The sequence below is a fragment of the Chiroxiphia lanceolata genome, chromosome 6 (assembly GCF_009829145.1).
Source record: "Chiroxiphia lanceolata isolate bChiLan1 chromosome 6, bChiLan1.pri, whole genome shotgun sequence".
Taxonomy (NCBI): Eukaryota; Metazoa; Chordata; class Aves; order Passeriformes; family Pipridae; genus Chiroxiphia; species Chiroxiphia lanceolata.
Genome location: NC_045642.1, coordinates 50,702,592 through 50,730,514, shown reverse-complemented (window position 1 = coordinate 50,730,514; position 27,923 = coordinate 50,702,592). Strand labels below are relative to the sequence as shown.

At 40.2% G+C, this 27,923-nt stretch overlaps 1 protein-coding gene across 2 annotated transcripts in view; it reads right to left on the bottom strand.

The window, feature by feature from the left end:
- Window positions 1-1,432: 1,432 nt before the first annotated feature.
- The window catches only part of C6H14orf132 (chromosome 6 C14orf132 homolog), a 55,908-nt gene continuing 29,417 nt past the window's right edge, over window positions 1,433-27,923 (bottom strand). The window contains exons 2-3 of one of the 2 annotated variants that reach the window (XR_004357747.1): window positions 23,567-23,848; window positions 1,433-1,616 (exon numbers count right to left, since the gene is read on the bottom strand). Coding sequence is in view for 1 of the 2 variants with exons in the window: in XM_032691778.1 (XP_032547669.1) it covers window positions 23,624-23,848 (225 nt within the window). In the remaining variant the exon portion in view is untranslated. Of the gene's footprint in view, window positions 1,617-15,791; window positions 23,849-27,923 lie in introns of those variants that run through there. The other variant, XM_032691778.1, reaches the window with a different exon arrangement.

Below are 27,923 nucleotides of genomic sequence, written 5' to 3'. Positions count from 1 at the left end.
TCCGTGCTCCCACACATTTTGTTTCCATCCAAGCAGAATACTTTTCTCCAGAGCTGTTGGAATGAATTAAAAGTTTAACTGTGTCTTCATCTTGTTTTATTTCAGATATGGCTGGTCATAAGGGTAGATTTGATATTCTGCAACTGAAAGTTTCTCACTCCTCTGTCATGCTGTTGAAAACTGGAGATGGTTCCTGGCCATCTCCTGCACATTTGTTTTTCAAACTACTTTAATATTCTCCCATGTAAGCTGGTCTGTGTCTGTGAGAAAGGGATGGAGCTGGTGTATCTCCTTGAGGAGCAGCAAGAGCAGGGGACACATGCAGGAGTAGGAGAAGTGGTGTGCAGCTTCAAATCAAAAGTCAGTCTAGACCTTTATTCTGTCCACAGCAGCAGCTGATGGTGTGAACTTATAGAAAAAAATAAGAACAATATATAGAAAACTCTTCCTAACCTCAGCAGGTTTAGGATTTCCTAAACTGCCCTCTGTATCTATGTAATCTTACTGAATACGTCTAAATAAATCTGTCCCCATGACTGTGTCTACTATAGACACTGGCAGAGAATAATTAATCCAAATCATGTAAATATTTTCACTTCAATCTATTTATAAGGATTTGAGGGTTTGGGGTTGTTTCTTCTTTTTATTTACAATTCCTGTAATCAATGTTTACAGCAGACACATTTTTTTGTTTTGCTAAATATTTTATTTTCTTTGTGGACAAATCTAAAACAATTCCACCTAAACTTTATCCTTTATTACTTCCTGTCAAACAACATGGACATTTTGTACTGAGCTTTTTGACATTGAGACATGTCTGCCTGGGCTGGAAAGCACTTTGAAATCATGCTTCAGGGGCTTAGTTCGAGATCCCAGTTCAAATTGTTTGTCCTGTACTATATTATGGTGCATTTTGGAAAGTGAAAGACTATTTCTGCAATGCACATAGTCAGACTGGGAAGAAAAGCCTGTAACAAAGAAGGCCGGGGGGGTTATGAACCACAGCCCATGTAGGGTTGCTAGGGACAGTCAGAGGAACAGAGCTTCATGACTGCTGTAATGGAAGGCACTCCTGAGTAATCGGAAGCCTCAAGCATGTTTTAAATTATAAAAGGCTCTTGTGAAAGTGAGCAGCAGGCAAGAAGCTGCTAGAGGAGAGTATATCTAAACATCTGTACTTAAATTTTCCATTTCAAATGAGAACAAGAAGCTGTGTCTGTGTACATCTGGATCCAAGGCGCTTTTTACCTCCTTTTGTTGTTTGCAGAACAGTTAACAATAACTGGCGGTGAAGAAGGGACTTGTTGCTGACCCCAGAGCAGACTGTTAACCAGATCATGTCCCAGTGGGCCACTGAGTCACCATCTGAAGCTTCCTCTTCCACCTGTATTCTATAAAACAGAGAGTGTAAAGCTGTGTAACCAGAGATGACCCTGACACAACACAGGTAGGTGTGCTCCCACTGCATGATGATGGTCTAGTAGACATTAGCCCAGGAGGTGGTGCAGTTTCCATCGCATCCCTTCAGGAACAAATGTGGTTTCCATCTGGTCGTCTCCAGTGGACAGTGGATGGGAAAGCACATAGCTTCAAGCAGCCTATGCTCTTACAGGTTCCTGTGACAATAATAATCAGATTTAATAAATGTTGTGCTGCTATACTAGGCTGAGGGATATTATAGATAAGTTTTTTTCCAAGGGTGTTTCTGGAATTATGTGGCTTGTGCCTGATGTCATCCTTGCAATATGCAGCACAGATGTGACTGGATGTTCTGAAGGTATCACAGCAGCCTCTTTTATAGAGAAATTGCTGGGATGAATTAGCCTGTAGTACTCTTTGTGACAGTCCTTGAGCATGTATAAACTGTACTAGGATTAGTTTCTGACAGAAGAAAATGCTCAGAAGTCTGGTCGCTCTCACTAAAACTGGACAGAGAATTCTTTGCCTAGGAATTTCTCCCAGGCAATTAGGAGAGTAACCAGCCCACTCTCCCACTTCCTTTTGCTTAGAAAACTACAGTTAATTTTTATAGACTGTAGCCAAGAAAAACACTTCACAGGACAGCTTTACTATGAGAGTAAGTAGGGGCAGGCATGCTTCACAACACCAACTGGCATGTGGGACAAGTTTTTAGCCTAATATAGTGATTCACACTCTGATTTTTGCTTCTATTTAAAAAATTCAAAATAAAGCTAAGAAGTGCCAAAATTTGTGCATTTGCAGCAATTCCTGGCACACACATTTGTGTGTATATAAGTATTCATACAGGTTTTCTATCAGAAATGGTCCTTGCATGCTTCTGCCAAGTGCTCCGACAAATGGTCAGATTTCTACAGCAGCCCAGCTCACTGGATGCAAAGACCTTTCAAATATTAGATGAATCTATTGGATTACTGAGAGCTTTGAACACGATTGGAGGTGATCAGACATGATCTGAGCTCTCTTCAGTTTCTTACATATTGTTAAATATACATATGCCATGGGTGCATTTTCCTGCTATATTGACCTCACTGAAATAAGAGAAAAGTGGTGCTGACTCCTCTTGAGAGCCACTGCCATTTTACACCTCTTTAGAAAGTACTGTCATGCAGGTAAAATTATATTTTCCCCCCTTCCTGAATTCAAAACTGATGTGAAACACCACAACTCCCTGTTTCTAGGGGTTCATAGTGATACCAACAAACAGGATAGAGTTTATTAATTACTCTGGAAAAGCACTAAGGGAAGAAATCCAGATGGACTAGTCAGCCTTCGCTACATCCAATTGAGTATAAACAACATTCAGAAATGAGAGAGACAAATGCAATGCTGTTGTTTATGGTCAGATTAAAAGCATGGGATAAGTTCCAACTGCTGCTGCAAACAGCACAGCAGGAAGGGTGTTTCATCTCATGGTGAACCAAGGAATGTACATGTGTCAGAAAGGTATGTGCTTCCCCTTGCCTTGTCCAGGACCTGAGGAGCCTTGAGGTGTTTACAGCAACTACAAGGAAGTGTACAAAACCTGTTTCCCCCAAAGTGGCCTTTGATTCAAATGAGTTTTAATGTATCACCAGCTCATATTTTCAATTATTCTAAACATTATTTATCACTGAAGCAAACTCTCAAAATTTCTTTTAGCACATCAATCTGCAATTGATGCAGTCCAGACCTCTCTGTGCTGCCAGGAAATAAGGATACTTCATTATGTCATAGCACACAGGGAGCAGAGGAAACAACTGACCCCACTTCCACTTTTCCCAAGCTCTCACATGGCCTCAGGGCACTTCCTCTGGAAAAGGAGGTATTATAACAGGAGAGGAGTGTTTGTCACTCTCTCTCAAAGTACAGGGATGAGACCTAAAGCAGGTGGGGTGATACGTGTGAGTGTTGTGGGACAGACACAGGAATCAGAATCATGGAATCAGCCAGGTTGGAAAGGACCTCCGAGATCATCAAGTCCAACCTTTGATCCAACACTGCTATGGTTACTAGACCATGGCACTAAATGCCACATCCAGTCTCATCTTAAAAACCGCAAGGGACGGAGAATCCACCACTTTCCTGGGTGTGTAACTGTCTGTCAGTGCTGCAACGCAGTAGCAGTTTGGACACAGAAGCCTAGCATAAGGAAAAGGATGGCCTCCTCCTCACCCCCACAGGGAGGTGAGTTGTAGGTTGTCCTTTGCATGTGAGAAAAAGGCAGCGCTAACCCTAACTTCCTGTCTGTGGTATTTGGAGTAAGTTATGTTTAGCTGTGAATAGCACTGCAAATAACATTCTTTTTAATAAATTCCTTTAAGTATAATTGCTAATGGAGGAACCAAACAGCTGGTAATTTATTTTTCATTTCATTATGTATTTATGTAATTGCGGGTCAATGGTGTCTAAAACTTGCACAAAGCTCACACAGTGTGTACTGTCACAAGAATTTTAGCTCAAAAACAACACCCAAGAACTAACACAAAACTTAAAACCCCAAATCAGCTACAAAATTAGGGAGTCCAGTGGCAGTGTAGTCCAGCACATCTGCTCCTGTTGTGTGATACAGTGGTGGATGTGTGGCTGGGTAGTTCTGCCCATTTACCCCTCAGCTGATCCTGACTATTGCTCCACCTTGTCAGCAATGGATCTCAGGGATAAAGTTGTCTGTGATGCATGTGGTGGGGCTGACCATGCTGCTGTAGCTGGTAGTGCTGATGGGACAAAACTCTTTCCTCTTGTTACTAAAATCGTGCAATTGTGAAATGTGGCTGTGACACAGGGTCATATTACTGTGACTTCCTCATCCTTGTGTTATCTGTAAAGAGGAGGATGATGCTGGAGAATAGTTGGGCTTGCTCAGTCAAGAATTTCCCTGGTAGAGGACACCTTTTGGATGATATGCAGTTGAGGTATCCAGCTCCTTTGCTTCTTCCTAGTCCAGGTTTAGCATGGAGAACAAGACCAGGTTATGCTATGGCATGTGGCTGCTTGTGAGTAGATTTTGTCCCCAGATGTGAGGCAGTACTTGGCTAATTGAATCAACCGGTACTTTGGCCAAGTCCCTTCTTTTGACAAGCAATTTATTAAGGAGCTAAATGCTCAACAAAGCTCAATGGCTTTAGTTAGCATCAAAATTTGCATTGGAAGCAATGGAGAAGCACCAGCACGCACTTCAATTTTGTAGCAATTTTTTTAGCTCTGGGATAAGAGCATTAGGGATCCATATGTGTCTAAACTCTGCTCCTAAGAAAAGGTGTTTGCATATCCACTTTCATAGATGAACTTGTTTCTATGTGGGAAGGCCTAGAAAATTCTCCAAATTAGGTGGGGACCTAAGCAGTCTTTTGGCAGTTCCATCCATATAATTAAGCACGCTCAAAATTACTTGGGCTGGAGACTTTCCCAGAACAATCATCTCATCTATGCTAACAAAATGTTCTCTTAATTTGGAGAGACCCTTACTTAACGTGGTCAAAGGTTAACTATATAAGCATGGGGAACTTAAGCAGAGACTTTCTGGGAAATCTGGTGAAAAAAACAAATCACAGCCTTTGAATGAAAATATAGAATTCATTAAGTGTTACCAGTGCCTTTAAAATGAAACTGGCAGGTGTCCCAAGTTCTTTGATAGCTATGATCTTTACCATCACCATAGAGTGGTCTCTTGTAGCTATTTATTACATCACTATGGCGACTTTGAAAAACTGTTTGCCAGCTCTCTTCTGCTCTTTAATCTCTGAGAACAACCCTCCTCCCAGAAAGAGGCATGACTTGGGAAGCACTGTATAAACAAGGGAATTCAATGTCTGGTTCAGAGACGAGGAGTAAATAGGAGAGCCAGCAAGGCCAAGGCCTCTCAGAACCCAGACTGTTGCCCCTCCGGCAGATCAAACTTCCTCTCACTCTGTTTTCAGCACAGATGTAAAGAACAATTGTCATTATCGCTCCCTTCCCTCATATGGCTAAGCTTTTAAATACTGTGTTGTTATTGTATGATTCTCCAGTTTCCTCCATGCTATTGAATTCTATTTTCCGTTACAAAGTCGGGACAAGACTGAGTGTTTACTTTCAGAAATCCAGACCCAGAGGAAACAATTATGGTTTTCCTCTTCTTGGCCATCATCTGTCTTGCTGATAATTTATTGTGCTGTGGACACAATTTATTTTTAGTTAAGTCTGAGCTGCAGCATGTGGCTTTGTTGTCCAGCACTGTTTTGCCTGTTTCATGATCATTTACGATGATGTTTCCTTACAGTCAACGTCCCTCTGAGGAAGCTTATCTCCCATTTCACTTCTGTTACACGTGGGGATATACCAAACGTCTCAGGTTTCTCACTGCAGATGGTAATTGCAGTTTTCCATTGAGTCTGAAGTTACAACTTTATATTATTTTATGTCCAACACATTTAATCATAGAATGGTTTGGGTTGCAAGGGACCTTAAAGACCATCTATTTCCAACCTCCCTGCCATGGGCAGTGGCACCTTCCACTAGACCAGGTTGCTCAAAGCTCCATCCAACCTGGCCCTGAACTTGCAGGGATAAGGCATCCACAACTTCTTTGGACAACCTGTGCCAGTGTCTCATCACCCTTATAACAAAGAATTTCTTCCTGATATCTAATCTAAACCTACTCTCTTTAGGTTTGAAGCCATTACCCTTTGTGTTATCCCTACATACCCTTGTAAAAAGTCCCTCTCCCGCTTTTCTGTAGGTCCTCTTTAGGTACTGGAAGGTGCTAGAAGGTTGCCCCAGAGTCTTTTCTTGTCCGGCTAAACAATCCCAACCTCTCAACCCATATTCATAGGAGAGGTGATGGAAATTAAAAGAAGGAAAATGAAAAAAAATAACCTGAACCAATAAACAAAAGATCCCACAGCATACAGTCTTCCTTCTCTCTTAAAAATATTAGAATAGAGTATTTAATCTGAAAGAGATCTACAAAGATCATCTAGTCCACCTGCCGGGCCACCTCAGGGCTGACCAAAAGTTCAAGATTTCTATTAAGGGCACTGTCCAAATGCTTCTTCAGCATTGACAGGCTTGGAGTATCAGCCACTTCTCTGGGAAGTTTGTTCCAGTGTTTGACCACCCTCCTGGGCTTCCTGATGTCCAGACTAAACCTGCCCTGGTGCAGCTTTGAACTATTCCCATGTGTCCTATAACTGGATCCCAGGGCACCTCCCTCTACACCTCCCCTCCTCAGGAAACTGTAGATAGCAATGAGGTCACCCCTCAGTCTCCTTTTCTGTAAATTAGACAAACGCGAGACACTCCTCATGGGACATGCTTTCCAGTCCTTCCACCAGATTTATGGCCTTCCTCTGGACACATTCAAGTATCTTGAGAATTTTTAGGTAATTACTCTGTTGATGACTTAAATAGTTGGGAGAGGCAAACTTTTGTGGCTCAAGTAAAGTAATTGCAAACTTCTACTAACATGGGATTGCTTAAATCCGTATCGGGCATTTCTAAATAATCTTAGTCACTCTCAGCGAGATCAGCAGTGTGGCTCCATTAAACTTCAAATTAGTCTTATTTGGCCAATACACTACTCTAAAAGTTGATGGATAGCAACTTCAGGGTGCTGTTCTGCTAGCTACTGGTGATCAAGCAAGCTTCTGCCTACCTGTACAATTAAGCTTCAGATCACAGATATTCTTGTCATTTAACAACTCTACTGGTTTTCTAGATCCAAGAGAGCTGGTGCTGGGATAATTTGTGCCTGTGTCTGATCTCTATTGAAAGGTTTGTTGCTGCTGCTGTAGGTTAAAAAACAAAAAAAAACCCCACCTACAACACCCCCAAAGTGGCTCTCAACATCTACAATGAACAGTATATGATTCACTGACTGAGAATGGGAGATAAGAGCTCCCACTCACTAAGTTGAGGTTCTGACGTTTCCTGAATGGTGACTACCAAACTATAGAATGAAACCCCACAGATAGAAAGGGACTAAAATAAAAAAAAACCATCATGTAAGAAGCTGAAAAAAACCGCCCAAAACCAAACCAACCAACCAACAAAAATATTAAAGAAAAAAATCCCCAAACCAAATGTAGTGGTAACAGAGAAGATGTTGAATATATTTCAGAAAGAAAAAGTTAAAAAGAAAGGAAAAAAGTTTGATCAGAGGTACAATGTCCACTAAGGTGCTACTTCTTTTGATGTGAAACATCAGAAAGAGGAAACCTTTTATTGTTAATTCTTGCCCTAGTGAGACAGGATATCACTCATGGAAAACTGGGCAAGCAGTGTGAAGGAGTGGCAACAGGAAACATAACATCAGCGAATTTCTTTCAAGGCCCACTGGTGTTGGGGTGGGTTGTTTTGAAAATACAGAGCCATTGAAGGACAACAGGCATTTTTTTGTCAGTTCTCATATCCTTATGCAGAGAATTTTCCTCTTGTTGCCTTCAGGGATGGAGGTTCCCATACCAAAGGAGGAAAAGTACTAGCGGGACCCGAGGAATAGATTCATTCTTTTAATACATTAATTCGGAAAGGGAAAGCGGAGTCATTATTCTGCAAATAGAAATATTGACAGGTATCATGTAAAAGCAATAAAGGAGAATTTTCAAATTCCCCTGGGTTTTGAGCTTGCTGAAGAACAATAACTTGGGAGACTTCTCAGTCATGCACTTAGCAATCACCCTACTGGGCATTTTCTGGGCCATATGTGAAATAAAGGGTCTCACTTTGAGCTTACTGTTAAATCAAGAAGGACCCTGCTGAAGCCAGCACTGCGCAAGTACAGTCATTTAAAATGTGTGTGGAGAGGGTAACTAAGATTATCTTTTGGGTATCTGTTGAAAATATTGCTCAATTTGCTCCAATCAATAAATAATGGTGCTATTTTGAGTAATGGAAACAAGATTCTCATGTCCTTTCTTTCAAGGATTCTCAGCAAAATACATAGGAAGCCATTGAAAGTAACTTTCCTGTGTTTCTAAACTGAACAAGAGAGGAAAACTTCAAGGCTGTGTTATAGACATTTAACAATATGTAAGAGGAATTCTTAAAAAAGTTCCAAAGCCAGAAGACACTTTGATTATTTTACTTGATCTTGTATATAAATAGACCACAAATTTCCAAACAGTGTTTAATCCTTTCCGTAAGTAAGTTACATTTATTGAGAAGGATTAGTTTTTCAAAGCCACACTTTCTTGAAAAGTGTATCTAGGAGAAGAAATGCGCTATATTTTTGCTTTAATATCTATTTTAAGTTTGTGATTCATCTCTACGTAACTAACATGACTGTATCCTATGTGACTTAGGATAAAACAAGCAGTAAGTGGGGTGGGAGGTGCCTTCTGTGAATTCCTCATGTTGTGGTGAGCAGATGAAATATAAATTATGCTGTTTTCATAACCTATAAAGAAAAAGACTCATCAGTCACTGCAATTGTGATGTGATATAAGGATTAGTTCATAGCAGATAATGCAGCATTCCAGGAGAGAGCTCTAATGCTGTCTCAAGGCTATAGTATTACACTGCACACTACTCGTTACTGATGCAACAGAAGGGAAATACGTTAGTTATGGTTAACCCAAAGCTACTGATCTCCCAAACAAGATAGGAAAAATATCGCTTTAGATTTTAGGTTGTGCAGTCTTAGATGGTTTTCATTAGGAATAATACTTCAATCTCATGTCTCAGCTTTGCAGCTGTCCAGGGAAACCCATGTACTTTTCCAATGTTAAATCATCTGAAGAATGGCAGGCACTTGTTCACTGACATATTTTAAAGAAGATAGGAAAGAAAAAGAAGGGAAGTAAATCACTATAGAATAAAAATAGTTTTTATGAATGTATTGAGGTAACTTTGTAGGTCAAGGGAAAAAAGGAACAGGAAGATCCTTGCATCTGGAAAATTAAGCAATAGAGGCTTAGAGGCTGTTTTTTCTTGGAGGCAGACAAGGATTTTGCCTCTGATTTCATAGCAAAGAACAATACATAATATCAATGCCTCAATACATGTATATCAATGCCTCAGATCCAAGCTAACTGCTGTTTCTAAGACTTTAAGGAGCTGAAGTGATGCAGACCATGTAAGGTTTACATGGAATGGCATTTTGTAAATGAAAATCTAACAATTCCAAAGAAGTACTTCAGTTCTCATTAGAATGAGACTTTTTTTAACAGTTTCCTTTCTGAAATCTCCTTCAGTTTCTCGAAATTCCACTCAAAGAAACCATGACGCCATCCTCTGACAACCACACAGATTGCACTAAGCCAATTAAATACAGCAAACCCTATGGTTTGTGGAACAGACACTGAAATGTGTTACTCAAAAAACATATTGTCTTGAATCTTACTATTAGAAAGGTTTCCACTCTGAAAAGGTAACACATGTCAACAGTTAAAAATAATATAGCTTACTGGAAAAAAACCCTATAAGGCCATATATCCTACAGGTGATAGGAATCAAACCAATTGCACAGTTGTATTGATCTTTAATGAATTTCAAGTATAAATCGATCAATAGGTAAGACTTAGGTTTCCAAATGATTTAAGAAGAGTTCCATAATAAGACTAAGATTCCAAATTCTGTCAACACTGTTTGCATGTTAAAAAAATCACAACCAACCAACCAAAAAGAACCCCAAAACTCTAAATCCCCAAACCATTTCAAATCTCTCTTGGAAGCTGTCTAACCCGGAAACTATCCGAGTATCTGTCGGTTCTTAAAGTCTGCTTTGGGACATTACCCAAAGGATAACTCTTCTGATGGTTGCAAGCAGGCAGCCCGTGTTCTATGAACCACAGATTTCATCTGTGAGATTCAGTGCACCACTAGAACTAATTAACTATGAGAGAATAAGATATTATATTCTTTCTCCTTCCTTCTTCTCCCCCACAGTGTCCAGAGTTCATTGGTCAGAGCATTTACCTGAATGGGGAGAAGAGCAGCTTGGATTCCTCTCCTGCACGTGGGGAGGTGAACTCATATTTCTGAGGTTAAGGCTGCATTCACTAAGCTGTAGAAGACTATTTGCTATACTCCTATTTTAGTGTTCAGGCACTAAATAAAGTTTAATTGGAGAAGAGAGTGAATACATGTGTTTTAGCAGATAGGACACTCAGCTGGGTGTAGAAAAGTCTTACACTATTTATCCAATCACCAATTGCATATTTTAAGAAGGGTAAGACAAAAAGCACCATTATGTAGCTTTGCAGCCATAGTTTATTAACATAGCCATTGTGGTTGTTTTAAGTCTCCCAGTTTCCCACTGATGAATATGCATCTGAAGTAATTCTGGCCTCTTCTACACAGTTTTTCCTATAGTAATAATTGGGCTGGGTGTTAACTTTTTAACTTCCCTGAGTTGAAGTAGTCAGACGTAAGACTTCTTTTTGCATGAAAAAAATTACTACCTTCAAATATCTACTGCCAAGTGACTATGCTTTTTCAAGTTGGTCAGGAGAGGAGAAACCTCAAAATGATACTGTAGTAACCAGTAAGGCCAGCTGTGGTATGTGGAACTCTTTAGCTGACTCACCTTGGCATCGAGTTTCAAGACCTTTAACCTCAGCTGTCAACCATGTGGGTCCTATCATTAATTGAATACTGGGATCTGTGCTACCAAAACTTTCATCTACAAAAACCTCAAGGTGAGGAAGTAATAATCAGTCTTCAGGCTGCATCGCTGGTCAACCTTGAGTGCTTCAGGTGAATTTCTGACCAAGTAGTTGGGCAAGACTAGAGCATGTGTCAGACTTTTCCTAAACAAGCGATGCCCTGGCATGCAAGCTAAAACGTAACTTGATGTACTCTAGTGAAGTCCCCAGTCTGGACACATGAGGATCAGGACTCTTCTGGGTGTAACATGTTTCTTAGCCCAGAGGCACTCTTTACGTATCTCTGCCAGGCAGTGGAAAACAAGGCTTGGCCAGGACAGCTTTCAGATAGGATTTGGACAGAGAAATGGTAGGATGAGTTTATGTATTCCTGCACTTGAACTGAAAATAAAGGCAAACACAAACTGTTCTGAATACAGTTTGTGCACTTTTCACAGCAAAGTGGAGACTTGAGATATCAATTCTGGCAGCTTTTCAGTGAAGGCTTAACACTGGTGTGAGCCAAATGCATTAGGAATAGATTAACATGACTGCTGGTATGCTAAATAAAGTGGGAGAAGAAAAATGCCTGCAATGATAAGATACTAAGCTGGTTATGAAAATAAAGTCCTATTTTGCAATCTTTGGCATAATGAAAAACTTGTAACATTAAATGGAAGATGCCGTGAAAAACGGAAAGCAAAGTCCCTTGGAAAGTGAAGTCCACAGGATAAGTCAAAGTCATACCAAAGTCACTCTTGCCATTGAAGTGCCAGTCACAGGATTGGTCCTAGTCTTGTCAGAGCCATCCTTCCAGAAGGATACAAAAAGCACAGTTTATCCTTCAAGAGGCCAGTCAGGCAAAATTTGCCTTTCTGTGCTCTGGAACTGTCTGGGTGTTTTTTTTTGTTTTTGTTTGTTTTTCTTTTTTGTTTGTTTGGGTTTTTTTGTTTGTTTTTTGTTTGGGGTTTTTTTTTTTTGGTTTCGGGGGTTTTCTTTGAGTGTTTCCGGTTTTGTTTGTTCCCTTTTTTTTTTTTTTTCCCCTGTTTGGGTTGTGTTTTGATTTTTTGGTTTTTGTTTGCTTGGCTTTCTTTAAATTTTGCTATTGTGATATAACTTTGTCTCTGAGAAGTACATGGAAAAGGCAATTGACACCTGCAGTGCAGGAAGAAAGCTTCTGATGGTAGGGCTTTTTTTAATTTCCAGCTGTGGAATGGTCCTGCACTCTGGCTCTGCTAATCTGATGTGGTAGCATTTTCCCATGTTTCTATTATGGCATAAGAGGAAATAGTCAAGTAGTTTGGGAGACATTATCCTCGCTTCTATGCCAAATTTGCTTTGTTGATTTTTTTTTTGGTAGTTTATTTTAACATAAAATAGTGCTTCACCACTGGATGTAACATTTGTTCTTTTCCCGTGGTTCTTTCCTGTTAAAATGGATGTATTACAATGGAAGTCTCTCCCAGTGTAGGTTTGAAAGAGGTACTTCCTATTTCCCTGGAGTGAGTCATAGGGTTTATCTGCACAGAGAAAATGGGGTGCCCTACAACCAGCTGTTACTCTGCAGCAATTTCCCAGGTCAGCTTGTGTGTACTCCACTTTGAAGAGATGCAGCCCAGCCTCTGACCTGACAAGCCCCTGTGCAGCCCCAGGCAGGAGCCAGAACTGAGCCCTCATTCCCAGCCCCGTGTTGCACACAAACCCATGGAAAGCACAGGAGTTCCTTATCAGAGCAGCCCTGCTGTGGTTTTTGTTAGCACTTGTGATGATTTCCTGTGCTGTTCAATAGTCATCCAGTTTGGAACCAGAACTTTTTAGATCCCTAAGTAATTTGTCCATGGTGCAGGTGGTTTCTGAGACAGCTCTTCCCCATCTAGCACGAATTAGTGCATAGTAAGTACAGATGCACTGGACAAAACAGGGGATTGTTGTCAAGCTATAAAGGATGGCTCTCGCTAACTTAAATCAGCCTCAATGGGGAAAACATTCTGAACTGGGCACTTGAACACATTACAGCACATCTGATGAGCTAACACCGAACAGTTAATAGATTATAAAAAAAGAATTCAGCGTAATTTGACGCAGTGTGCTGTTCACATATGGATACATTTAAAAACTGCTTCAGGGACAAGATTACATTGAAAGCTTTAGCATGTGAAAGTCCAAAGGTATTTCCAATTATGCTGTCTCGTACTGTACTAAAAATGCTCTGATTGTTGTCATATCAGAGGTCTCAACATCTTATCAGTAAAATCGAAGCTAAGCAAAACTACTCTGAACTAGGACAAAATGCTTTTATTTTTACGTTTGCTTGGGGTTTTTTTGTATATTTAAAATGGTGGGGTTTTTTTCCAAAATTGCCTGAAGGATAGGAATTCTAGATTGCATTTAAAGGTGTAAAAATTAAGGTTTCATCTAGAGTATCCCACAATCAGAAGTGAGGCAACTAGAAGTTGAAAGAAATAAGAACTTTATAAGAACTTTCTTTGTATCAGCTGTTGCAGAGGACTTAAAGGGATATTTACTCAAAGTCTTTTCAAGTAATAAATATTGATAGAGACCAAAAGAATTTGGGCATTAGCATAGAGTCAGAAAAGAAAGAGTAGAGAGACGAAAAGAAATAAATTAGCTCAGTTGGTTAGAGAATGGTGCTAATAACACCAAGGTTGTGGGTTCAATCCCTGTATGGGTCATTCATTTAAGAGTTGGACTTGATAATCCTTGTGGGTCCCTTTCAACTCAGAATATTCTGTGATTCTGTGAAAAGTACCTATGTGCTTGGAAGAAGAGCTGAGCTGCCGAGAAAATAAAATCCTCTGTTTAAAATTGTTTGTTATACTGAGGGACCTGGGACTATATCTATATATTTAGATATCTATATACCTATCCTTTAAGGAGTCACTAGGGAAATTCACAGAGCAGTAAACATTTCTGCACCCAACTAACAGCTGTAAGTATAAAACCTTTGTAATTCAAAACAGAAATGACAAAAAAAGAGGAGAATCTTTCTTTCCTCTAATAGATGAGGATTATCTGAATACATAAAGGAAATATCTATGCAGAATTATAAGGTGCATCTTTAGAAAATGTAATACAAACTTCGTGGGTGATTTGCTTAGCTCAAAATAAGGCCTGTACAAGCAACAGCATCAATTAGCTCAAAATAAAACCTTCATAGGGAATAGCCTTAATTGACTCCTGAAGACAGGTGCAGGAGGAGGATGGACAGCTGGCTGTGATCCCCACGGTGGGGCCAAGTCGCAGTGCCAGTGCCTGCCCTGCACCTGAGCTGGCAATTTCACAGCCTGGTGATCTCAGCCCGCTGCCTTTCAGAAACACTGCAGCAACTCGTGGGAACTCAAAGCAAAATGCAAGCTCCTGTTCTAGTCTGATATTTCTGTTGTCACAGCAGGCAGTGAAATGGATATCAGGCTGTTGACAGAGGTACTTCACCAACCCCCATGTAAGACGTGCACAGGCTGCAGTTAACACAGCAAAGTCACTCGGTCATATTTGCATTAATTATTTTTTATCCTAAAGAAAACTGCAACGTAGCATTAGGCAAAGCAAAATATATCAGTTGAACTGCTACAGGGGACAGGCTCTCTCGGGCTAAAAGCTCTTTGTTAGTCTCAATACGGAACAATTTACATTAGCAGACAGTTTGTTTAGATATATAATGCTGTACAAAAACCAACTACTTCAGAGAGTTTTATTAGTCTGAACACACACAGCCAAACCTTTAAACGACTGTTCAACAGAACATTCTCTTTCATTTCTGAAGTATTCTCATTTCTAACTATTGTGCAGAATTTAGAAATGAACATAATTTAGATCTGTATGATTCCACAGCTGCAATTGAAAAGTGAATTATAATTAGATATTGAAGTAGTGTAGCAATTGCACTGCCTTAAATTCTGATGGATAAACTCTGGAATATGTTATACTATTAGACTGAGAAAGACTAGGACTAGAATAAGACATGCCTTTTATTTTCATTTTTTTAAAAGCATTTTTGTCAGACTTGCTATCATGATTGGCCTATGCATCTTCCTGATGTTCTTAGTTTGCTTCATTCAAAGGTAAGTCAATTTTTTAATTTAAAGAGGTCACTTAGCATATCCTTTTGCCAATCCTTCAGCAGATCTGAACTCATCTTGCCTCACTGAATCTGTTTTGGAGAATCATAAGGTAAGGCAAATGATAATATATATGCTATACTGCATGAAAGCCAAATGCTTTCCTTTCTTCCTCTTGCCACTTTTTGCCTTTATGAAGCTGGCTGAATATCCTCTAGCAAGCTCTGACGCTCCCCTTGATTCCCCAGAAGCCCTTGGAATGGTAGTCCTAGGACAGTAGTTTGAGGCCACAGACACAAAGCCACCCCAGCAGCTCTGTGAGACAGGATGGCCATGATCAACTGAGGAGAGAACTGGGAGAGAGCAATGACACAAGGGTTTGTGGTATAAACTCTTCTGAGTTTATGTTTGAAGAAGATGAGACCTCTTTTTTTGGCTCCAAGATTGCTGAGGCACTTCTTTGACTTTGAGAGCTGGTGAATCCATTCCTGTAGAAATAGCCACAGTGTACTTTTCATGCCATATATGCAATAGAGATGGTTTCCCAAGGCTGCCAAATCATGCAGATTTGTAAACAGTAACAAATTAGTGTCAGTGTATCACTGGAGGTAATAATTAAATAACTGCAATTCCAGACTTCTAACTACTCTCAAGTAAACAGAATAAAATGAAAAATCACACACCACTATCAATTTGAAGAACTTTATCCAAAACCACAATTTCCATCTGATATTAACAAAACTTTTCATTTTCACCATAGTAAAGGAAATGAACCAATACTAAGTACAGACATAGTGAAAACAGTCAATAACTGGAAAAGAATGTAACAGGAGCTTAAAAGAATACATTTCTGTTAACTAAACCTGCTAATTACAGTAAACTCGGAGAAAACATAGGGCATTTTTAAAGCTGTTTTTCTCTTTACAGATAGAGCTCCACAATCCAAGAACAATGATTACAACAGTAAAGGTTTTTCTATAAACCAACCCATATATTACAAAAACAATACAAAGAAGCCCCACAAACCTGATAGTGTACAAAACAGGGTAGCAGAGAGAAAGCACAAGAGAATTAAATTCTCAGGGATTATTAAGAAAAAATAACAGTGCATACTACAGGGCTCCTGTAAATCTGCTTTATGTGAACTGAAGGATGTAGTTTCCATATGACTGTGATCTTGTGTGAAGCACAGTTGATCCCAGAAGTGTCACTATTTAGCACATTTTTGGGGATAAATCCCCAAACAATTAGGCAGTATTTGAGATAACTGAAAACCAAACATTATGGGCTACCCCACAAAACTAGCTACTGGATTTATTTACATTAGCTCAACATTTCACTGAGACTTTGTACTCCACTCCTTCCAAACTTCCCAACTTCAGAACTGGAAGAGGACTTAGTTAGAGAAAGAACAAATATTTCTAAGATTAGGTGTTCAGACAGTAGAAAAAATAGTGCAACTGTTTGCTACATTATATACCCTTCCAGTATATCTATCAAAATATTTAGACTCATTTTTATTACCTTCTCACTTAAAAAAATACAGCATTCTGCTTTCTTGCTTGCTTTTGATTAGGAAATTACAGACATCTTTAGACATATCTAAAACAAAATTCCAGCAACCCACAGCTAGTCCTGCACACTGATCCCCTGAAGCAGATGTCAGAAGTGTAGAAGTGTTATTAATCCAGTTGACTCCAGGTGGAGGCAAAGGTCCCTTTGGGTAGAGCAGCGTGCAGGCTCAGGAATGTCGATCATTCTTATGAAGGCAGTAACTTGAGAGGAGTTTTAGGCCTAGATCTGTAAATAGTTCAGTCTTATTTGCTCATTAGTGGGACAGAACTCAAGAAATTCAACATCACCATAATGGCTGCAGCTCAGGCAGCTCCCCAAACAATACCAGCACAAGCAGGGGACCTGGGAAGGAGGCTGCACAGCTCCCTCAGTTTTGTCAAAAGAAGTATTTCCTCTTGGTCACAATGAGATTTAGAAATGCTCAATACGGCTGTAGCAGCTTGGCCCTGCATCTGAGAAGTGCAGGTGTGACAAGAATGGAAATGGCTTAGCACAATGTGGCTGTTTTTCTTTACTAAGTTGGCATTTAATGGCCTTGACCCTACAATAAATCACATGGAGCTTTCCTATTCTCTGTAATGCCCAAACCCCACTCCCCTCACCTTACCCCACATGTATTACCACTGATTTTGATCTGCTAAAAATAAAAAAGGATTTTAGGTTGAGAAAAGCTTGGTAAATGCTGACTGCAGAACAGTGCAGTATATTTATAAAATCTGCATTTCTGAAAGGTAATTTTGCATTGTATGGATACTGACAATACAGTTACAAAGCTTCATGGTCACAACTTACTATTCTGCTTGGGGGAAACACTTTGCAGTTTGCTAAGGCAGATAATGACTAAGATTTTCCTACATGGAGAGACCTTGTGTCATTGTACTTTGCACTTACTGTGCAACATCCTTACATATCACTAACGTTACTCTCAGTGAAGGTCAGTCAAGGAGATGGTTAAAAAGGGCTGCAGAACATTGCTGGCTTCCAAATCATAACATGCTCTGATACCAGGGAAAGAAAAGAACACAGAGAAGACAAGTGGAGAAATAAAATGGAGGCAATATGATGGTGACAACGGGTTTAAAGAGATGGATGCCCGTTCACATCAGGGTAATTTGGGGAGGAATGAGGCCTAAAGGACTGGGTAGTGAGATGGTCTGTAATTCTGTAACTTGTTTCTGTTCTCAGCCTTTTCAAATTTGGGCAATAGTAAGATCTACTGGCACAAAGCTGATGATTCAAATGAGGTGACATTACTCTACAGATGATACTTGACTCATTAATGTTCCATGCTTAAGAAACCTGGGCTGTTTTTGCTTTTGTAGGCAGGCTAAGCAGATCTTTGGGAGGTAATTCTTATATGTATTCTACCAACACAGGAAGCTTTTTGAGTATTTTCTACAGTTGAAAAATATCTTCACTAGTAACCTACATAGGAAAGATAGGATGGGTGGCACAACGTCCCAAGACATCTCAAAGAGAAGGAGACCATTTGTGCTCGTATGAAAGGGCATTTGCCTTGGTACCAACAGCTCAAGTTTGCCTCTGTCACACAGGCAAACCTGTCTTCAGAGGCATGTCCTTGAGATGATTAGACATGTAACGTATTTGTGTTACCAGGGTTTTCTTTTCCAGTTCCTGGCTGTTGTTCCAATTCCCAAAACAGATTACTGCAAAAGTAGGTCTGGTCATGCATCTCAGTGTAAATGCTCTGGTACAGCCCAGAATGAGATAAAACCGCCATGCACTTTGTTCTGCAAAGGCACATATTCATCTGGAGTTGATTGGGTGGACAATCGGACACTTTCCTTCCTTGTGTCTGAAGGACCACAAACTAAAATAGGACATGGCTAGTCCCTAGCTGTAAGGAGGCCTCTACACGGCCAGAGAAGAGCATAGTGCTGACTTCATTTTCCCTATTTTGAGTTGGAAAGACAAAGTAAAACGCAAAGATGGGCTATATGAGGAAACATGAAAAGTTAGTGTCAGATTAAGGGCAGTAGGATACTTTAAGGCCTCAGGATGCCTTGATGCCTTTAGGATGTTCCTAGACGAGGGGAAAAGGGCTAACTACATATTAAACCACCCCTATCTTGACCTTATGGTGACTGACCAATGTAGCAGTAACAGACCTAACAGAATATGGATCTCTGGCTCTTCTTCTGTGAGTGGAATAAATGCACTTGTTTCCCCGAGGATTAGCAAGCTGTGAGGAGGGACATGCTGTACCTGACGGTTAGCTCACTTATACTCAGATCTGGCTCAGTCCAGGAAGCCAGTGGGGCTCATAGGGACAGAGCAGCAGATAATGAACCACTCATCTCTGCCTGTCAGAACCCTCATGTCTGACATTATCACCGGGGACCTGACTGCCCTTTTCCTTTCTGCACATTAACCAGATGAAATCCAATTCTCCAGAGCTCTGAATGCTCCAAAAGCACAGATGCATTTTGAACTGGGATTCTGATTTTTGGTCTATTTACCTCAAATGTAAATCATCCTTAAAGAAAGTAATTTTCCAAATTCTACTCTGTGATTAGCCACAGGAAACTCAGCAAAATTACATCGGATAAATGGACAGTGCTACACAAAATTAATAACTCTCAGCAGCCTGCAGAGAAATGTGAAGAGGATATTAACAACTGGAATTGTTTGAGAATAGCAAAATAAAAGCTTCTAATAATAGACAAAATACATAAAAACCCATAGACTAAGGGCTCCTGCTTTCATTTGGCCTCAGACACAAAGACATATTTTTCCCCTTTATCTTCAAATGGATGTACAGGATTAGACTATAATGGCTAGCTGCTTCTATTCACTCTTGATTTGGAGCTTATTGTTACAGGCTGCTCAGCAGTTGGGTGGGATGCTGATTGCCCTCAATCCCATTGCAAATGAAGATTTTGGGGCAGGGATGTAATTAATTCTCAGATATCTACGTCCTCACTTGCCCACTCAAAAGGTAAATACATTATTTGTAGCACACAAGTCTCTCTGCTACTGTTGCATCAGTTTCAAAATCTTTTTTTCAGTTTTGCAAGCATGTTGACACAGAAATACATCCTCCTCCCTCATTTCGTTTTAGGAAGATGTTAATACTGTGGACAAGCACAGACTCCTAGTCCTGCAGACAAAAATACAAAAGGAGTAAGCTGTGTGGGTTTCCCCACTCAGTTCTCCTGTCTAATGTGCCATTGCACCCACCTGCAAAATTGTTCAGCCATTAGTCTCTTTGCTGTGGTGACTGCACAGCTGCTCTGTTGAGCTGCTGGTTGCTTTGAGAAACAAAGTTCTTCAGAGAGAGTTTGATTATTTGGTATACTGCCATAGATCCCTAGAGGCCTTGGCTAGAACAGACTCATTATGGCACCCCAGCTTGTCTTCCTGCTTCCCATGTCTCATTAGTAACTCTGCAGAGCACATACAGTATTGCTTCTTGTGTTTGTATGATAAAATTCCACAACAGAGCAAGAGGCCTAACACCGCATATAGAAAGTGGTTTGCTTCATCTACTACAGAACAAATTCCAACCAAGGATTTTGTAACTGTTACCCGTGCTAGACATTGTTATTTAAAGCACAGATCTTGTACAAGTGGAATCCTTCTCTCAGGCTGATACACAAAGGGCTCAGTAAAGCACAGGGCCCTCTTCTTTTACAGAAGGGCTTCAGAAAACAGCTCTGGGGAATGCATTTGGGATTCCTCATCACCCCTCAGCAAGTGACAGCAGTTAGCCACCTGCCTGGCTCCAAGGACAGGAGAAGCTACAGTGCTCCAAGTCAAGCTGTGTTGACAGTTCAGGGTTTAACACATACCTACACAATGAAGAGGTAACATACTTCACAGGACCATACATCCACCATTCATCCACTTCTCCACTCCCCTGTGGCTTTTCTAAACTTAATGATGGATAAGCCATCTTTTTCAATGGTTCAATTTAAACCTTCCCTCACCTCCCAGAAGACAGAAGTGGTTGTAGTGGGTGAAGCCAGAACATAACATCCAGAAACATGGTGTACATATTGTCACTACTGAAGTAGATCAGAGCTTGAACCAGTCTGACCACTGAGATGTAGGGATCTTTAATGCACTTCAACAATATTCCCTATAGGCCCTCGCATGCAGTATCCTTGTACCTGCATCCTAAAACTATTTTTTTCCCCAGCAGAGGAGCTGCACAGTTAGTGTGCAGTTTAGCTATGAGGCAGGAAATGCCTGCACTTGCTGCTTCCACTCAGCTTGCCATGTCACCCTGTCAAGGCAATTACTTTAAGTTCTGTCTGGCCCTTCTTGACAACTCAGTCTCTAATGATGAAAATATGTATGACGATAATCTGGATTCAGGAGGTGAAACTCATTGTTTTCTAACACTCCTGCTATTACTATCAATTTCATATGAAAGTAGGGCATTTTCTTTGGGAAAAACAACACGAAAGTGTCACTCAGTTTCATTAGCAGAGTGGTTGTTCTTTGCTCTTCCCACTGATGCTTTCCTTCATGGTTGAAGAGTTTAGTTCAGTGCCCTGGGAAAGAGATGCAAACATTGCTAATTGCATTAAGATTAATATTCCAGGAAATTTAAACAAAGCACTCCACTGGAAAATTCATTAGGCAGCAGAATAATCCCACTGGGCAAGTACCATAGTGTCAAACTGGTTTTAATCATGGTGGAAATGTTTTGCTCTTTATGCAAAAACAATGCTTGCAGGCCTAAATAGAGAGCCTACAAAAACACTGAAGGAAGTTGATGAGTAATTGATACAATTACAAAGGCAACAGAATATTAGAAAATGGTTGGGGACAGGACAGTACATTAAGCAATATTTCCATGGGTCCTACATGTTCCTACACTAGACCTTGTCCTGCTTGGTTCTGCATTGGGAACTTCTCTGGAGCTTTCCAGCTTCATTTAACAGTTTTCTTTCTGCTCAGCAAGGAGGGGTGTAAGAACAGGCAAAGTACACCATTTATGCAGTTCCCTTGGTTTTCACTGTCCTCTGCCTATGAAGGAATCAATAGCTATTTTAGCACTGTGGAAAACATGATTTTTCTGTAATTCTTAAAACTAAAGCTATTTTGTTAGACAGAATTTGCTTTATTTCCCTCTGATCTTCCAGAACTGGGCTTCTCAAACTTTATCCCAGCACAGGTTTTGTCTGTCCTCAACCATCTTCACAAAATCCTGCCTCCAAAGAGGAAAACAACAACATGCAGAGAAGCTTGTCACTGTTTTTCTCAGCCTCAAAATAACTTAGTTTCTTTTCTCCCCACTGCTATCTCTGTTTGCAACTACACAGTGACTACTGAGTGGTTATAAATACTGATTTGGGGCATGCTGCTTTGATTCAAGTAACTGTCCACCAGCCCTGCAGGAAAATGGGTTTAAAGAGAAAAGAAGAAAATCCAAACCTCTCTATACATTCAGCAGCTCTTAGTCCAGCCTCAAGCCCAGTGGCAGGCTAGTGTCAAAAATAGTCTCTGTGCCTGAAGATAAGGCATTCTGGAATCAGGGTAGTAGCTATATGAGACAGAAAACCTAGAGAGTACATGCAGACATAGAAGAAGAATTTGTCTGCTACTCTCAAAGCGACATTTTATATATTTATGCTTAATTTTTAAGAGGGAGGAGGGAGATTTTCAATAGAGCTGATCTTGTTTCTTTTCCTCAAGATTTTATATTTCTCAAGCAAATAAGGCTACAGTTTGTTTTGAAAAGATACAGCTCTTGAAAAGGAACTGCCTATAGGAACAATGCAATGAAAATGTTTTCCCTCAATAGAACAAATCCAAATAATCAGTCATTACCTACAGCAGGCTATATAAAAATCATTTCCAGAATCCTCACTAGAACCCAGAGATATATTAATACTGAAATATAAGCACTTGTATATCTGTCACTTATAACCTTTTTTGTGTTGTTTCTACCCCATGACGCACCTGATTGATGTATGCATTCCCTTGTGAGTGCATAAGTGTCCAATCTTTCTTTCAATTTTATCTTACTCATAACCATCAGCCTTCCCAGTTTTCCCACATTCTTTCAACACATTAATAACCTTATGAAAGTACAGAGCTGCTGTAAGAAATCTGGATTACACTGAAATGAGATGAAAAGCATGGCATTAAGCCTTTGTTTCCTGGAAGGGACAGATATACAAACCACCGCAATTCAGTACCCCTAGACAGAAATGGGAGCTTGTGCTGCTGCTCTGTTTATCATTTCCTCCTCTGGAATAGGGAGAGTCTGCAGAGCAGCAATAGCTGTGCCTTCTCCCAAACAGACAGGTTCAGCATCATTTCATCAATTATCAGCTCTAGTAACTGGTACTGGAAGGCAAGTCCTAGACAGCTGCCTCTGCCTGCCATAGCTCTAAGACCTATGATTTTCAACACAGCCTAGGAGCATATGCACATGCTGAAGACTCACACATGATGAACCTGGACTTCATCAGAACCAAGCCAATGCCAACCATTTAATCCATCTAGAAAACTAAGATGCCCAGAAAACATAACATGGAACAATTCCACACAACATTATACCACAGTAAAAAAATGCACAAAGAGCGAGCTGATAAATAGTAGAAGAGCTGCTAGAAAAATCTACAGTAGAAAATAAGCACTTTCTGAATAAATATCGCCTTCTCTGTATTTACTACACCCAAGTTGATCTCTCTTTTATTACATTTCTATACAAAACTGATACTGGCTCTTCAATTAAAGCTCTCACTTCCATACAACTTGCATCCAAACTTTCTGCCATCAAGACTTAACACGATTAACTTGCATTGCATTTCCATAACCGTGGCAGCACCTAATCAACAAAGTCCCTACCTATATGTATTTATATTGATATACATGTATATATACACACATACATACATACATACATACACATGACAAATACTGTTGAAGTTTTCCTCTCTTCCAGTGTTTATAGTGACAGTCATCCTAGAAGGTGAAGGCATACACCACTCCCACAACCACAATATTTCCAATTGTTGCTATTATTGCAATCCATAACAATATGGCATCATTTGAAGAACGGGATGTCTCTTCTGGTGGATTCTGCATGGACGAAGCTGCATGGACGTTGGCTGATGAGTTAAACAAGGAGTACTCTGTACTAAAGTCCTCGTTGGGTGAGTCCATAAAGGCTCCTCCCATAACAGGAAGCTGTGAAGAAAGATATGGCAAAATCAGACTGTGGGCTAAAAAGTGCTTTTGCACTGTCTCAAAGTAATAACAAAAAACTAACTGTTAGCTAACCTGCAAAATCACTGAGATTTCATGTACGTGGTGCTTACCTGTCAGAAGTACCACAGACACACGCACTGTACAGTGTTTCTCCCATTTCTGTCAGAGTCAATATTATTGCAGAAAACCTATATATATTACATGCAATATATATAAGAGCTAGCATGCAGGCTTCAATTCCCAACTAAGTAATCATATGTATTTTTGAAAGAAGTACATCTATATGCAAAGTACTCACATACCAGAATCTAAGTTTATAACGATATGATTGTGACTACCAGCAGTGTATCATAACACTGCAAGACATTGTGCAAGCACAGCGAGGATCTGATGCAGAGAATTTGTTCTCCTTTTATGTATTAGTCAGAAGCAAACCCTTGGTTTATGTAGAGATCATGCAAAAAGTTCTTACTGTAAAACAGGCGGAGTGTACTCAGTGCACTAACTTCACCTGCAGAACACACCACTGCAACAATCCAGGATTTATAAATCTATACAATGGGAAACTTCAAACTGGATTTTGAAAGGCTCTATCGTAAAGCAGTAAGTGACAGATTTCTAGCAATTATCCCATCCCAGATTTCTACTGGGAAGGACAAAATTTTTTTGGTGCTCTTAGCGGTTTCTCAGCAGTACTAGAAAATGTTCTCGGTAAGACAGCTGTTATTCAATACAATATGGAAAAGCTAAAGGAAGAAGAAATTGTTTAACCTTGTCCTTACACATGTTCTAATTGTCTTCCCAACTTTATCCTAGATCAGGACATATTCTTCCTGATTCAAGGATATTAGAAAAAGGTTCTTCACCCAGAGGGTGGTTGGGCACTGGAACAGGCTCCCCAGGGAAGTGGTCACAGCACCAAGCCTGACAGAGGCTTTGGACGATACCCTCAGGCACATGGTGTGACTCTTGGGGAAGGTCCTCTGCAGGGTTAAGGGTTGGACTCGATGGTCCTTGTGGGTCCCTTACAATTCAGCATACTCTGTGATCCTGTGAAATGAATGGGTCCCTCATTCAGGCAAGGGAAGGATAACTACTGCAGAACTAAGACCATATACAACTAAAAAAGATTCACACAAAAGCTTTTTCTTTTATCCTTGTCCCTTGTATGTTTGGGAACGCAGAGCTGGAAGAGTCTCCCCTGGCTCACTGAGTGGAGGCTCTACAGTCTCATGTAAGTATAGGACATTGCTTCAGAAAAAGCTGTAGAACATGTACTTCACATATCTGTAAATGGTGAGGACACACACTTCTGAATATCCTGTAAAAAGCCAAAGATCTGCTTAGCAACCACAGGAACTGCAACTGTTATGTACTGTAGAAAGAGCATAAGCAGTGTGGGTATGCTATAGCCCCAAGTCTCTTCTGTACTGCATAACTAAACTCCTGGAGGACTGTAGTAGGTAGGTAGGCCAAAGCCATGGCTTTACTGAATTAAAAAAAAACAAACAGAGCTGTATGTATAAATCTCTCTGCCAGCTTGACCAGAAGGAAAAAATTCCATCATACTGATGAGTGGTTTGATATTGAGCAATGAGTAAAAACTACATATCAGTGCATCCTACCTACATCCTCCTTCCTTTCAGATTTGGTAGGAGTCCAGAGCTTCAGGGAAAGCTGAAAAAAAAGTCTGAGAATATTGTCCTTAAAAAACACCCTCGCTGCAACACCAACCAACCTTTCCTTCCTCACAATGGTTTCCACACTGCTGCTGTCACCTTCCAACCTTTAGACACAATTACAGTCTCCTGTTTTACACCCTATTTGTTAGTGCTGTTGGGGTTTTGGTATTATTCTTCACTTTTCTCAACAGGGTTCTCTTCTACTATAACTTCAACACTACTGCTGAAGTCACCACGGCCTATGAGTAACAGAGGAACAAGCTTTACCTTCATTCAGCCACATCACAGAAGGCTGCTATATCCTCAGCCCTAAGCTGTCATGCCCAATACTCACTGGGGTGAAAAATCAATCTCTTTTAAAACCCTGTCCTTCAGCTTCTGCATCACATTTTGACTGCCCCAGTAACCTCTCCCTTTGGTACCAAACTACATTCCTTCTGGTTGTGTGCAGCTATGCTATGGAGGCTACTGAACAGGACAGGATGTGATGATAAACCATCTTTCCCCAGTGTTGGCTGTAATCTACAGATTACAGTAAAAAAATTGAGAATTTTGAGAATGAAGTAATTTTTTTTGTTTGCCATGCATAACATTTTACAGAGATATAAAAGACAGGCTCTTTTTCAAAGCTGACTACTGAACAAATTTCATCTGTACTAGAAAATATCATGTCACATTCAAAATTAAACAGAGAATGATGAAACAGTGGATATGTCATACTACCTAATCCACATTAAATAAAATTATCTTTGATATCAAATATGATTAGACAAAAGCAGTTCACAAGAATTCAAGCAGGAAATTGCAAAAGTAGTTTGATACATTCTCCCTGCATCAAAGGTTTTGTCCTGTCAGTTTTGACACAGTGTCCTTTAAAGAGAACAAGACCTTCCATTTCGAAAGCCCAGCTTGATGTTTTGAATCCAATTCTATCAGCCTTTTTTATGTTGGGATTTGATAAGGAAAACATTTCAGTTTAATCAAAATTTCTTTTTATGTAGAGATTGCCATAAAAGGCAATTCTGACTTCAAACAGAAGTATATTTATGCAATGATGATGCTACTTAACAGTTATGGAGACTCTGAAGATCTTTGCAGCAAATGATGGCCATACATTTACTATACTGGCAGCAAAATGCTCACTCAGAGGTACTTGCCTCCTTAGCAAACCATTTTAAGGGTATCAGGATTTAGGATGGTCAAGTCTGCAAAATCTTTCAACTGGAACAATCATCCAAAATACAAAGTTACACACATATCCGCATGTGCCCAAGACAGTGGGAGGTCATGAACGCTGTTCTGGTGAGTGACACCTGTTTTTGGGGCCACACATTCTGTGCTCTCAATGAGTAACTTGAAATGACAAGCTTCCATCCTGTTAGTCCAGCTGGTGCTGTCACAAAGGCAGGGAGCACCCGTGTAGGCAGCAACAGCTACACAGCACACTGTAATTTATGTAGAATATGAATCTCCTTGTACTGTCTAAGGCTCAAACAAGCTGTCTGCACCATCTGAGGGGAACACGTGGTGAAACAGCTCATGTGAATCTCCGAAATCACCTTGAGGTGACCTGATAAAAAGCACTGACATTCAGCACATGGCACAGGCTCTTTCTGTAAAACTGACTTCCAGTTTTTTTGTTTGTAGGTCAGTAGCACTTCACCAAAGATCTGGAAATAAACCTTACTGCCAATTTCCCATTTGGACAAATCATCTCTTACTAAAATGTGTATTCTCACTGTTAAAATGGCCTCATATAAGAGCACAGGAATGGCCATATGGTGTCAGACAGAAAGTCCATCTCCCTCGTGTGTTAGCTCGAACAGTGGCCATAAATAGATGCTTAGGAAAGAGAACAGCACAACAGGACAACCATGTCTGATATTTCCCCTTAAGAACTTACAGCCTCCAACTGTTTTCCGCTTAGGAGGTTCATAAGTCAGATACTACTGCTATGGATTTAATAACTTGCAAAGAATTTTGCTACCATGAACTTGCCCAGCCTCCACCTGAGCTCATCTGAAGCCAAGCATCCTTCTCAGTCTGGCCTCTTAGTGCCACTTAACAGTCAGGGTTACCCAGTGATTAGAGCCATGAAATCATCCTTGGGAGATATGCCATCTCTCCACGGGAGAGAGAGAAGCATGGATGATTAGTACCAACTGCAATCTATCATTTTGGTAGATTAACTTCAGTGAGATGAATCTCATCCTCAGTCTTGATGTCTTTGTTCTCCCAAAATGTACAGTATCTTCCTTCTGCAGTCTTATTTGAGATATTACATTAAAGACTGTGAGACCTTCACACTCAACACTAATGAGAGTTGCAAAGTGCCTGTGATTAACAGCAGGCTAAATTCAGACAGCCTGCAA